At 35.7% G+C, this 14,586-nt stretch overlaps 1 protein-coding gene across 10 annotated transcripts in view; it reads left to right on the plus strand.

Moving 5' to 3' along the window:
- DMD (dystrophin) overlaps positions 1-14,586 on the plus strand; it is a 2,228,404-nt gene that overhangs the window by 1,432,305 nt on the left and 781,513 nt on the right. For all 10 annotated transcript variants that reach the window (XM_061410475.1, XM_061410469.1, XM_061410467.1 and 7 more), the window contains one exon: positions 12,665-12,829. In XM_061410475.1, coding sequence (XP_061266459.1) covers positions 12,665-12,829 — 165 coding nt within the window. The remainder of the gene's footprint in view (positions 1-12,664; positions 12,830-14,586) is intronic.

Consider the following 14,586-nt stretch of genomic DNA (forward strand, 5'->3'; position numbering starts at 1 on the left):
GTTCTAGTGAGCTTGGGCATTCACATGTCAACTCAAACAGGAAGCAGAGTTAGAAATGTGACATATGTGAGGACATAAAGTACTTTGAAGAGAGCTCTGCTTCTATTCATCAGCTTCACCTTCTCTCTTCTGTGTTCTAGTAGCAAATGACTAACTGGTTTGTATGATTGGTCATCTAACAAATGTTATACCATGTAAGGAAGGTGGTTTTTGTTGTTGTTATCCAGTCTTTAAGTCATGTCCAACTCTTTTCTGCCCCATGGACTGCAGCACGGCAGGCTTTCCTATCCTTTACGGGCTCCTGGAGATTGCTCAGATCCATGTCCATTGAAGAAAGGTGGTAAGGGTATACAAATATATAAATTCAGTCAAGGCTATGTGTGTGCATGATGTGTGGTTGTATGTGTGGGTATTCAAGCTTTGGGGAGAGATAAGGCAGGAAGATACAAGTTGAAAGAGAATAGTAAAGAAAAAAAAAAGCATTAACTGACAGAGTTGGATGAAGTAGCATAGATAATAAATGCTGTACAATCTTTTAGAAAGAATAATTATTTCCATCCAGAGGAATTAGGCAATCTTCTCTGAGGAGGTCACACTTTCATTACCCAAAACATGAAGGATGGAGAAGAGTTTTATATGTGTCAATTAAGAGAAAAGATACTTTATTGAAAGAAAACAAGGCATTTTAATGACAGAGTGGATGGTGACAGAGGAACAGAAGGAAGAAAAGTCAAGGGGCAGAACAAGAACAATGAAGTCACCGTTTTCACCAAAATGGAGTTTTGTAATTAGAAAGATGTGAAGAATAGTGGAGAAGGTCAAATTGTTGAAAGCTGTTTCTTCAAAAGGCGGACTAAAAAATTTGGAGAAAATTGCAAATCAATCATATGATTTAAGCAAGAAAGTAAAACGAGCGGAATTTTGGAAATTGAATTTGGTAGTTGGATTTGGAAGAGGTCAATAGGACTTTATCATCCCACATATTTTCAAAGTTATGAAGAAATTATACTAAGATCCAATCAGTAACTAAAGGAATTTATTTCAGGGAATGCTATGAAATAAAGTAGACTTCCTTTGTACTCATATTAGTGTGTTTTGTCAAAGTCATATAAAGGGGGATAAAATATAATAGTACACCAGTTAAGACCATATGCTTGTAAACTTCATATTGGGTTCAGATCCTGGCTTAGTTACTACTTTTTGGCTGTGTGACCTTAAGGAAGTCACTCAGCCTCTCTGAGTCAGTTTTTCATGTGTAAAATTGGGACAATAGTATACTAGTACCTACATCATAGAACTGTTATTACTAAGTGTTGTTGATTTCTCAATAACACCTGAAATAATGCTGGACACATTATAAGTACCACACCAGTTTTCTGTTTCTATAGAAGGATACATGTGTATCTATGTAAAATAGTCATTTTGTTATTAAAAAGCAATACATATTCATTGCAGAAAAATTCATAATGCAACTCAGAAAAAATAATCTGTTACCAGAAACTGTAGTTGTTAAACTTTTGGTACAGTGTACATTTCCTCATGTCACTAAATATTCATCAATGTCACTTTTTAAATTACTGCAGAGTATTTCACTGGATGGATGTTTTATAATTTTTAACCCATACCTATTGGTGAGCATGTAAGCTATTTCAAACACTTTACATCTCTGAGGTTGTGTTCCTATAGTTTATGTACACATCGTTGTTACCTTAAGATAAATTATTAGAAATAGAATTTCTGGTCTAAGGGTAGGAATATGTTTATATTTAGATATGTACTGCAAAGCTCTGCCCCATTCATTCCCAGCCCCAATCCACAGGGATATTCCGATATACTTGCTTACCAGCAATGAATGAGGAGACCCAGTTCCCTGAACTATTGTTATTATATGATACCACCATTTAGTATTTTAAGATAAAATTTTAAAAACTATGCCAAATCAATAGGTGCAGTTGATTTGAACCTCACTGTTTGAATTTCACTTCTGTAGTTCCTAGTGAAGTTAAACGGTTTAATAGACTTATAGGCAGTTATAGTTCTTCTTTCATGAATTGTCTGTTTCTGATGCTTGTTCAGTTTGTTTTTTTCAAGTTGATCTTTTTCCTATTGATGTATGACAATGGTTTTTTCTTAAGAGTGTCTGTAAAATTATATAAGATGAATTGATTTGGGTTTTGATTTTTCTTTTGCTTATTTGGTTTATTATGTTAGAAAGTTTTACATTGTTACAAACTGAAGTTGGTCTCTTTATGGTGTTAAATACAAATGATAACTTTTACATCAAAAGTAAAAGAACATTTAAAAATGAATGACAAATCTACCAAAATACAGAAGTTACTTATTGCAGTTATATGAAGATCATTTAATCATGGCTTCATATTAATCATAATCCAACAATTTATTCAATGAGAAATCTAGTTTTTCTTGTAGTCTCATATAACAGAGTCATGAATTACCAAATATCAAATAGTAGCTTTTTGTTTTCAAAATATGTTTATATCTGAAATATGTTGAAATACATTTCATTTATATTATTTCATAATAAAGTTGACATCTAAGTGTATATCTCATTAGTGATAATGAGAATTAAGGGCATAAATTGTTTTCACAAAAGTGAAAACTTTTTAAAAGTATGAATTTTAAGACTCCATTTATGAAATAATATGTTAGATTGGAAAGATAGTAGAACATATGTTTTATTTATTTTTTTAATTTAATTTTATTTTTTAACTTTACAATATTGTATTGGTTTTGCCATATATCGAAATGAATCCACCACAGGCATACATGTGTTCCCCATCCCAAACCCTCCTCCCTCCCCCCTCCCCATACCATCCTTCTGGGTCGTCCCATTGCACCAGCCCAAGCATCCCGTATTGTGCATCGAACCTGGACTGGCAGCTCGTTTCATATATGATATTATACATATTTCAATGCCATTCTCCCTAATCATCCCACCCTCTCCCTCTCCCACAGAGTCCAAAAGACTGTTCTATACATCAGTGTTTCTTTTGCTGTCTCGTATACAGGGTTTATTGTTACCATCTTTCTAAATTCCATATATATGCGTTAGTATACTGTATTGGTGTTTTTCTTTCTGGCTTGCTTCACTCTGTATAATAGGCTCCAGTTTCATCCACCTCATTAGAACTGATTCAAATGTATTCTTTTTAATGGCTGAGTAATACTCCATTGTGTATATGTACCACAGCTTTCTTATCCATTCATCTGCTGATGGACATCTAGGTTGCTTCCATGTCCTGGCTATTATAAAGAACATATGTTTTAGAAGGGAAAAGAAAAGTAGAATTTGGAGTCAGAAAAACCTGCTTACGGCCGAGTTTTTCCACTTACTAGTAAATTTAGGAGTATTCTTTATAGTTTTGAGCTTTAATTTCCTCATGGGTTAATTAGAAGGAATGAATACTTTTCAGGATTTAAACATATTTTCATTGAATCTTTTAAATTGAAGGACAAGAAATGAACACATAGAGAACAAGTACACAGATAAAACAAGAGAAGTTGATGGCTTTTTTTGAGTTTTTATACCCATGCTACTAGTACCCAGATCAAGGATTCGGACATTACCCTAGGAGTCTCCTTTGTGTTTCTTCCCAGTTATTAACCCTTTCCCAGCTACCACCTTCACCCAAGGATAAGCACTCTGCTAACAGGACACCTCTATTAGTTTGCCTGTCTTTGAAATTAATATAAATGGAATCATATAGTATATGCTCTTATGTTTGAATTCTGTTCATCATTATTTTTGTGAGATTCTTCTATACTATTTCATGTTTTCTTATTCTCTTTATAGTATCCTATTGTGTGAATATATCACAGTTTATCTATTCTACTGTTGGTAGACATTAGGGTTGTATCTAGTATGATGCTATTATAAATAATGCTGTTATGAGGTTCGTGTCCTTTACTGCATATATATACACACATTTCTTTATTATATACTTGAAATAGAATGACTGGATCATAAGATATGTGTGTGTTTGGCTTTGGAAATAGCACTGAACAGTTGTCCAACATGGTTGTACTGGTTCACTCTCACGAGCAGTGTATGAGTTCCAGTTGTTCTACATCCTCATCAAGAGGATGCAGTTTCATTCCTTTTCCTTCTAGCCATTCTGGTGGATGTGAATTGGTACCTCATTGTGTTTTAATTTGTGAGCATCTATAATTAGAGCTATTTTTGTATCCGCAAATGTCAAGTCCCTGTGCAAATCTTTTGCCCATTGGGAACAAATAATAGTTACCTGTCTTTTTCTCATAGATGTCAGAGTTTTAATACAAGTTCTTTGTCAGATAGGTGCATCATGAATATCTTCTTCCAACTTAAACCTTGTTGTTTTTTTTTCTCCTAATAATATGTCTTGATGAATGAAGTTCAGTTTATCAGTCTTTTCCTTTATGCATGTGCACATGTTAAGTCACTTCAGTCGTGTCTGACTTTTCGACCCCGTGAACGGTAGCCCTCCAGGCTCCTATGCCCGTGGAATTCTCCAGGCAAGAATACTTGAGTGGGTTGCTGTGTCCTCCTCCAGGGGTCTTCCCAACCCAGGGATTGAATTGGCAGCTCCTTCAGCTCCTGCATTGCAGTCTGATTCTTTATCGCTGAGCCACCAGGGGTACTGCTTTTTATGTCTTATTTGAAAAATAATCGCTTCACCTAAAATCATCAAGATATTTTCCTGTGTTTTCTTTTGCACTGAGGTCTGCAGCAATCAAGAACTGATATTTTGTATGTGGTGTAGAGTAAGAGTCAAGATTCTATCCAATTAATCTGGAACCATTTATTGAAAAGATGATCCACAATCCACTGAACTAAAGTGGGCACCATTGTCATAAATTAAATAAATGTATGTAGTCTATTTGTTCTCTTAGCCATATCACACATAATTAACTAAAATAAATATTGATATCTGCTTATAAACATTCTTAAACTTTTTTTTTCAAAATTGTCTTAGACATTTTTGACCCTTTGAAATTCCATATATATCTTAGAATTGTGATATCAATTTTTATTATAAACTAGCTGCTGTAATTTTGATTAGGATTGCATTGAATTTACACATTATTTGAAGAGAACTAACATATTTACAGTATTGGAAGCTTCAACAAAGTATATTCCTCTCTTTGCTCAAATTTTCCTTAATATCTGAATAATGTTTATAGTTTTTAGGGTAGAAGTCTTGCTTTTTGGTATGAATTATAAAATTACTCCCCAAAAAGTAAGAATTAATGCTCTTAAATTCAGCATAAGAGCACTTACTTTCCAGAATTTTGACAAATGCATTTTTAAAAAGCAATATAATAGGCAAATAGTGGTATATTATTGCTATTTTAATTTGCATTTCAGTGACTACTTAGTGGTTGGACTTTTCTCTTGTTTATTGACTGTTTGCATTTTTTGTCAAATTCCTATTTATATTCTTTATTAAGTTTTCCAGTAGATTATCCATCTCTATTCACCCTTTGAAGGATCTTTTTATATGCAATAATATTAGCCTTTGGCTGATAGATAATACAAATATTCCCAGTTGTTATTGTTTTTAATTCTGCTATTTGGCCTTAATTTCTATATGAACAATGCAAATAATATATTTAATAGTTTATTCACATTCCTGTCACTTCTAAAGGGCTTCGCCACACCAGCAGTTTATTCTATCATTATTAATGTTTTTTACACTTAATTTACACTTTTTTTCTCTAGAATATTTGTGATCTTAGATACAAAGTCAACATTTAGTATCTGTTTATTTATAAAATAGGCACCTCTATCTATCTTAATATTAACACTTCTACACATTTGATATTAATATTCAAAAACTAAAAAGGAAGCCTAATCTTGTGTAAAATTAGGTCAAGTTTTGGTTAGATACTAAATTAAGACATAAAGGAACTGAATGTCTTTAATTGTTTTCTTTCACCACAGAGCATGTGTTGTATGAAGAGCATGGTTTTTTAATACTTAAAAAGATTACTAGGAAAAATGACATATTTTGGTAGTAAAGTGTTTCTGTCCCTATTTTGATAAGATATTAAGTAGTAAATATAACAGTAAATTAGTTTAAAGCACATAGAAACTGACACAAAACAGAACTTTTAGTTTGCATCATAAATTATTCACATCTGTTACCTTTTTCCAGGAACTGTATAGAGGAAGCCATTAGTTCCTAAAGACCATTTTGAAGGGCAGAGAGGGAACACAATAATTATATGCTCAGCTCAGTTCAGTTCAGTGTCTGACTCTTTGTAACCCCATGAATTGCAGCATGCCAGGCCTCCCTGTCCATCACCAATTCCTGGAGTTCACTCAAACTCACGTCCATCGAGTCGGTGATGCCATCCAGCCATCTCATTCTCTGTCGTCCCCTTTTCATCCTGCCCCCAATCCCTCCCAGTATCAGAGTCTTTTCCTGTGAGTCAACTCTTCACATGAGGTGGCCAAAGTACTGAAGATTCAGCTTTAGCATCATTCCCTCCAAAGAACACCCAGGACTGATCTCCTTTAGAATGAACTGGTTGGATCTCCTTGCAGTCCAAGGGACTCTCAAGAGTCTTCTCCAACACCACAGTTGAAAATCATCAATTCTTTGGCACTCAGCTTTCTTCACAGTCCAACTCTCACATCCATACATGACTACTGGAAAAACCATAGCCTTGACTAGACAGACCTTTGTTGGCAAAGTAATGTCTCTGCTTTTGAATATGCTATCTAGGTTGGTCTTAACTTTCCTTCCAAGGAGTAAGCGTCTTTTAATTTCATGGCTGCAGTCACCATCTGCAGTGATTTTGGAGCCCAGAAAATAAAGTCTGACACTGTTTCCACTGTTTCCCCATCTATTTCCCATGAAGTGATGGGACCAGATACCATGATTTTAGTTTTCTGAAAGTTGAGCTTTAAGCCAACTTTTTCACTCTCCTCTTTCACTTTCATCAGGAGGCTTTTTAGATCCTCTTCACTTTCTGCCATAAGGGTGGTATCATCTGCAAATCTGAGGTTATTGATATTTCTCCCGGCAATCTTGATTCCAGCTTGTGCTTCTTCCAGCCCAGCATTTCTCATGATGTACTCTGCATATAAGTTAAATAAGCACGGTGACAATATACAGCCTTGACGTACTCCTTTTCCTATTTTGAACCACTCTGTTGTTCCATGTCCAGTTCTAACTGTTGCTTCCTGACCTGCATATAGGTTTCTCAAGAGGCAGGCCAGGCGGTCTGGTATTCCCATCTCTTTCAGAATTTTCCACAGTTTATTGTGATCCACACAGTCAAAGGCTTTGGTATAGTCAATAAAGCAGAAATAGATGCTTTTCTGGAACTCTCTTGCTTTTTCGATGATCCAGCAGATGTTGGCAATTTGATCTCTGGTTCCTCTGCCTTTTCTAAAACCAGCTTGAACATCTGGAAGTTCACGGTTCACGTATTGCTGAAGCCTTGCTTGGAGAACTTTGAGCATTACTTTACTAGCATGCAAGATGAGTGCAATTGTGCGGTAGTTTGAGCATTTTTTGGCATTGCCTTTCTTTGAGATTGGAATGAAAACTGACCTTTTCCAGTACTAGAAGGCCTCAAATTCTACCCTATGATTAACTTAGTGATACTGTCCTAGAAAAATAATCAGATTTTTGTCTGATGGCTTTAGATATGGTGTGTGTGTGTGTGTGTGTGCATGCATGCAGTCATGTCTGACTTTTTGTGACAGCATGGACTGTAGCCTGCCATGCTTCTCTGTCCATGGAATTCTCCAGGCAAGAATACTGAAGTGGGCTGCCATTTCCTACTCCACACTATATATGTTATATCCTAGTAATAATGATTTGCTACTAAATTATATAAAGTATAATTTCTCAACACTGTTTTTGTTAGCAACAAAAGCTAGTAGCTTTCCTTTCTAAATTAACTTATTTCTTTGCAAAGGGAAAACATTTTTATTTTTCAAAAAGTATGGTGAAAATCCTCTATCCCATTTACCATCTGCGCTAACATCCCCAAACATTAAATTTTAACTCCAGAAATATACTTACGAGATGAATCCCTAGAAGTAAGAGTTCTGGGTCAAAGGTTATATGCGTATGGTAAATATTGCCCAAATTGCCTTCCACGGGCAGTACACCAACACATACATCCCATGTGTAAGTCTGAGTTTCCCACAGCCTTGGCAGCCTAGTGTGTTTCAGACTTGGGTTTATTTTGTCCATACAGTATTTGGAAGTTTCAGATCTCTCATTGTGACCAAAGAGTAACTTCTTTTTCCATGTTTAAAATCCATTTGTGTTTTCTTTTTTTTTTGCTTTTCCATAAAGTGCCCTTAACTTTTGTCCTGTGTTCTTTTTGGTTGTTGGCCTTCTTCTTACTAATTTGCAGGAGCTCTCTTCATGGGCTAGGAAATTAATATGTTATCTGAGATATCTGTCACAAATTTTTGTTTCATTATTTGTCATTTTTCCTTTTACTTTGCTTTTAGATTTCTTCACCATGCATAAGTTTCTGATTTTTATATAGTCCAATTTACTAATGTTTTTTATTTTTAATTAAAGATGACTTGAGGATTAAAGTTAATTTAAGATTAACTTGAGGATAAAATTACATGATTTTATGTTATTGACTAGTCTGGACATGTTTTGCTTCTTACATTAAGAAAAAATGAAATTAATCCTGAGTCTGGAAATTGTTTTTCTTGCATTCAACTGATATTTATTGAAGATCTATCATGTGTAGGAATCTAGTTATTAAATTAAATGTAAATAATAAATTAAATAGTATAATGTAAATGCTATGATAGTGGGAAGCATAGGTTTCTGGGGATATGTCCAGTATAGTTTCCTTAACTAAGCTGAAAACTCCTTGTGCCCCATAATCTCACTGTAAGCAATCCTTTAATTATTCCAGATGTTAGATCTCACCCATTGCATTGTTTATGTCAGGGATGGTTCTATCTCTATAACCAGGAAGGGATGAGTTGGGAGTATGAGAAGGAAACCAACTATCTTAGCTAAAGGTTACTCAGATTTCTGCACATAACTATAAAGCCTAAATGAAACATGAACTATTTTGTAATCAGATATAAAAGTGAGTTCACACTCGATTTTAGAGATTTTAGGAATGTATTATGGCTTTTATCTCCAGTAGCGTTGGAATCTAGTGACTCTTAAGTGCTGTGCATTGAAGCAATAAAATGCTTTTTACATTTACCTGTGAGTAGAAAATGATCCAATAAAAATAAGCTGTTTAGTTCCCTCCTTAGAGATGCTGGAAAAGATAAGTTGAGGGTATTATTAGATGATATATGCATGGTACTAGGATTTGTGATATCAGCTGTCACACACTCACATTCACATACATGTACAAATATAGTTCAGCACCATAGATGTCCTCATGAAATCCATATAGGCTTTGATCTAATACTACATTTACTTGGTTTTATAGCAGGATACAAGTCAGACAAAGCCGATACAGCCTCATGATTCATTATGCATGCCAGACATTCCATGCTACCCACACATGTTGCTTCTTTTGACTCATCCACACAGGGAAAAGCTGCCAGGGATGAAAACCAGAGTTTATGCAGGTCACTTAATTTATTTTTTCACTTTTCTTCAGATTAAAAAAAAAATCTAACCAATTTTACTTTAAATATTTAGAGAAAGAGAAATGTTATGAACATTAGTAATCCACTTTACTGAAACACAGGTTCAACCCCTGGGTCAGGAAGATCGCCAGGAGAAGGAAATGGCAACCTACTGCAGTATTCCTGCCTGGAAAATCCCATGGACAGAGGAGCATGGCAGGTTACAGTCCAAAGAGTCGCAAAAGAGTCAGATAGGACTAAGTGACTAAGCAACAGCAATAGCAATCCATTTTAGTATCAGATGATTGTATTAGAAATATACTTTTTGGTATCTCATTTCATTTATTTGCAGTATAAATGAGCTTCCCTGGTGGCTCAGAGGTTAAAGCCTCTGCCTGCAATGTGGGAGACCTGGGTTCAATCCCTGGGTCAGGAAGATCCCCTGGAGAAGGAAATGGCAACCCACTCCAGTATTCTTGCCTGGAGAATCCCATGGATGGAGGAGCCTGCTGGGCTACAGTCCACGGGGTCGCAAACAGTCGGACATGACTGAGCGATTTCACTTTCACTTTAGAAGCCACATCCTCTATTTCCCTGCTGTACTTTACTCCATTTTAGTCATATAGGCCCATGGGCCATATTTCAACTCCCAGCTTCTCCAATCCAGGCGTAGTTCCATATAAGAAACAAGCCAGATACAGGATTTCCCATTCATTGTAAAGTTCATGTCCCAAGAAAACATTGTTGTGGAAGTCTAAGGTTAGTCCCAGGCTGTCCTACATCAGCCCAGGCTAGATGTTAGCCTATTATTCATGCATTTGCATGCATTTTGCACAATATATACAAATGTAGTCATAATACATTTCAGCTCTTTGCATCAGGTGGCCAAAGTATTGTAACTTCAGCTTCAGCATCATTCCTTACAATGAATATTCAGGGTTGATTTCCTTTAGGATTGACTAGTTGGATCTCCTTGCAGTCCAAGGGTCTCTCAAGAGTCTTCTCCAACACCACAGTTCAAAAGCATCAATTCTTCGCCACTCAGACTTCTTTATGGTCCAACTCTCACATCCATACATGACTACTGGAAAAACCATAGCTTTGACTAGATGGAACTTTGTTGGCAAAGTAATGTCTCTGCTTTCTTAATATGCTATCTAGGCTTGTCATAGCTTTTCTTCCAAGAAGCAAGTATCTTTTAATTTCATGGCTGCAGTCACCATCTGCAGTGATTTTGGAGCCCAAGAAAAGAAAATCTGTCACTGTTTCCATTGTGTCCCCATCTGTTTGCCATGAAGTGGTGGGACCAATGCCATGATCTTCACTTTTTGAATATTGAGTTTTAAGCCAGCTTTTTCACTCTCCTCTTTCACTTTCATCAAGAGGCTCTTTAGTTCCTCTTTGCTCTCTGACATAAGGGTGGTATCATCTGCATATCTGTTATGGATATTTCTCCTGGCAGTCTTGATTCCAGCTTGTGCTTCATCCAGCCTGATTTCACATGAGGTACTCTGCATATAAGTTGATAAAGTATTATAATGCAATGTTATATTTGAAGATTGCATTATATTATAATGTATATATTATACTACATTATATTACATATTACATTATATATAATATCATATTTCATTATAATGTAATGTTATGTTAGAAGAGTATTATTAATAATATCATAAAGAGTTGCTATTGCAAGTTCACACTCTTTCTTCCTGTGTACCTGTTTTAGCCCTTAAAAATCTGAAGAAAAAGGCTTTACTCTTACTTTTCCTGGCTCTCTGCTTACACTTGAGCTTGGGCAATAATCACTAATGATTTTCTTATCATTTACTGTCGTGCAGAATATTGCTCTCTTTTTCTCTGTTATTTTTAGTTGGAGGATAATTGCTTTACAACGTTGTGTTTGTTTCTGCTATACAACAATGTGAATCAGCTATAAGGATACATGTGTCCCCTCCATCCCACCCCACCCCCATTCCACCCCCTAGGTCATTGCAGAGCACTGAGCTGAGCTCCCTGTGTTATCCAGTAGCTTCCCAGTAGCTCTCTATTTTACATACGGTAGTGTATATATGTATATGGTACTCTCTCAATTCACCCCACCCTCTCCTTCCCCTCCATGTTCACAAGTCCATTCTCTACGTCTGCATCTCTGTTTGCTCTGGACTATTTGCATGGGTTACTTTATTTAATCCTACTGTGACCCTATCAAGTGAGTTCTACCATTGCCCCCATTCTGTAGAGGAGGCTTTGGGAGTTAAAACCTGACCAAAATGTATGAAAAGGACAGAACCACGATCTGAAACCAAGCAGCTTAACTCTAGACCTTATGATGTTGAACAGCATACCACACTGCTCCCCAAGTTATTTAAAATTTTCAATCCAGGACAAAATTATAGAATGTTATAAAGTTGAGATAATAGTATCAATGTGACAGATTTGTTGGGCACATTAAAGAAGATATTAAATGAGAAACTTCTAAATGTGTTTTTTGGCACTTAATAAAAATTGCTGATAATCATTCCATTATAATTTAATTCAAATGTATTTTACTTTCTATTTCCACTCATCTGATTCTGTTTTACTTGGTTATATTAGAGCTCGCAAACTACAGTTCACAAAAACGCTTACATCACCAGTTTTCTTTGTAGATGAAAGAATTTCCTTGTACAATTTTCCTGACCATAAAAGAACATTAGAAGCAAGTATAAAGAGAGAGTATCTGGCATATAATATACAAGACACCATTACATTAATGAATGAGTGGAAAAATGAAGAATACAGTTTTTTGCTTTCATTAGTCAGAGTTGGGTGCGCATTTGTGTGGCTGTGTGTTTTGAATTTAAAAAAGAAAGGTTTGTTGCCTTCAAAGCATAGAATTTTTGGAAAGATTATTAATCAATGATTTGTCATACATGAATTAAATCCTAACATATAATACGTGTAAGTCATCAATATTATGCTGTTAAAATACCAAATTCAGTAAATTTCTATAATATTTCATAACAGTAGTTTTTGAAAATATTTATTTTTTTAATTTAAATCATGAATCTTTTATTTTTTTTTATTTCCTTGTAGGTTTCTAGGAGTTTACCTGAGAAACAGGGAGAAATTGAGGCTCACATAAAAGACCTTGGACAGCTTGAAGAGCAATTAAATCATCTGCTTCTGTGGCTGTCTCCTATTAGGAGTCAGTTGGAAATTTACAACCAACCAAATCAGACAGGACCATTTGACATTAAGGTAAGGATTTCTTGCACTAAACATTATTTTTCAAGAGTGGGAATATCGCTGACATAAATCTCTCATTTGTTATCATCATCGTTGTTGTTAACTTAAAAGGATGTTCATAACCTACAAATTGAGAGTTATGTTTATTCAGTGGAAATTTTTAGGACTTAAGCCCAGGAGGCAGCATCTCGAGTAACCCTGAGACAACTGCTCTTAGGAGGTGAAGGAAAGAGCCAGATTATATAGAAGTTTTGCAACAAAGGGCAGGTAGTCTGCAAATCAAAAGATTATTGTCAAAAACAGGAAAACCAGATATTTCAAGTTAAGAAATTTAGCACTTTTCTATGTATGGGAAGATGCAAGAGTTTGGGCACATTGAAATCATTCCTTTGCTAAGGACCTCAGCTCTCTGGGGCCAGTATCCTGTATTTTCATATCCTGAGTTTCCTCAGGACTCATCATAGGGAGTGGATACGAGATGACAGGTATTCTTTTCATTCTTGAATGTAGTAAGAGCTCACCGGCTGGCCCACCTTGGACAGGAGTTGCTGGTGACTGTGACATGCTTGTTTATTGATATGGCAGGAAATATTCCAATTTTAATTTTTATAATGCTGTTGTTGCTGTTCAGTTGCTCACTTCTGTCTGACTCTTTGTGACCCCATGGACTGCAGCACTCCAGGCTTCCCTGTCCTTCAGTATCTCCCAGAGTTTGCTGAAACTCATGTCTATTAAGTTGGTGATGCCATCCAACCATCTCATTCTCTGTCGTCGTCTTCTCCTCCTGCCCTCAGTCTTTCCCAGCATCAGGGTCTTTTCCAGTGAGTTGACTCTCTGCATCAGGTGGCCAAAGTATTGGAGTTAGCTTCAGCATCGGTCCTTCCAGTGAATATTCAGGGTTGATTTCCTTTAGGATTGACTGATGTGATCTCCTTGCTGTCCAAGGGACTCTCAAGACTCTTCTTCAGCTGGTGAAAGCATATTTTATATACACATATATATTCTTTATATATACATATATATAATGTTAATTATAGTAATAATAATATTATTATTACTTGACTAGCATTTTTAGTTTTTTCTTCTGGCATTTACTAGCAATAATGTTTCATTAAACTCATATCACTAGAATGTCTTCATCATGTTTATTATTATAATCCACTTTCCATCCCTACTTTAATTGTACTTAACATATGTCTGTAGACTCCTTATCTAAAACTGAAGTCATTTTGAAGACAAAGTGCCTACAAAATAAGTATTAGCTCGTTAGTAGACATTATAAAACCCTCTCAGACTTATTCCAGTTTACCTTTCTATCCTCTCTGCCAACTACATCCTCTTGTATTCAAGACATAACAAATGATATATCATTCTCTGTATGTGGTTTCATGCCATGCCTGTTTTCTTGAATGCCTCGTATTTACTCCTAGTAGAGTGAAAAACCCTTTTAGAATTGCTTATAAACCCCTGTATCTATCTCTTACAGCCTTTGTACAGTGATTGGCACTTAAATTTTAGAAACCTGAGTATCTCATCACACTCTTCTTTGAATTCAGAGGGTGTCTACTTACTTATCTCCCTTGTCCCATTCATTTCTGAACACTCCTATCTCAGGGCTCAGTGCATGGTGGTAACTTGTTAGCATTTTAAAATCAGTGAATAAAAATATTAATGAGGTACCCAGAATGGTAATGAGATGGTCTAAGAAAGCTTAGGGATCCAGACAAACACATCATCGTCTCCTCCTTTCCATGCCCCTGTACACACTG

The sequence above is a fragment of the Bos javanicus genome, chromosome X, assembly GCF_032452875.1.
Source record: "Bos javanicus breed banteng chromosome X, ARS-OSU_banteng_1.0, whole genome shotgun sequence".
In the NCBI taxonomy this organism is placed as follows: Eukaryota; Metazoa; Chordata; class Mammalia; order Artiodactyla; family Bovidae; genus Bos; species Bos javanicus.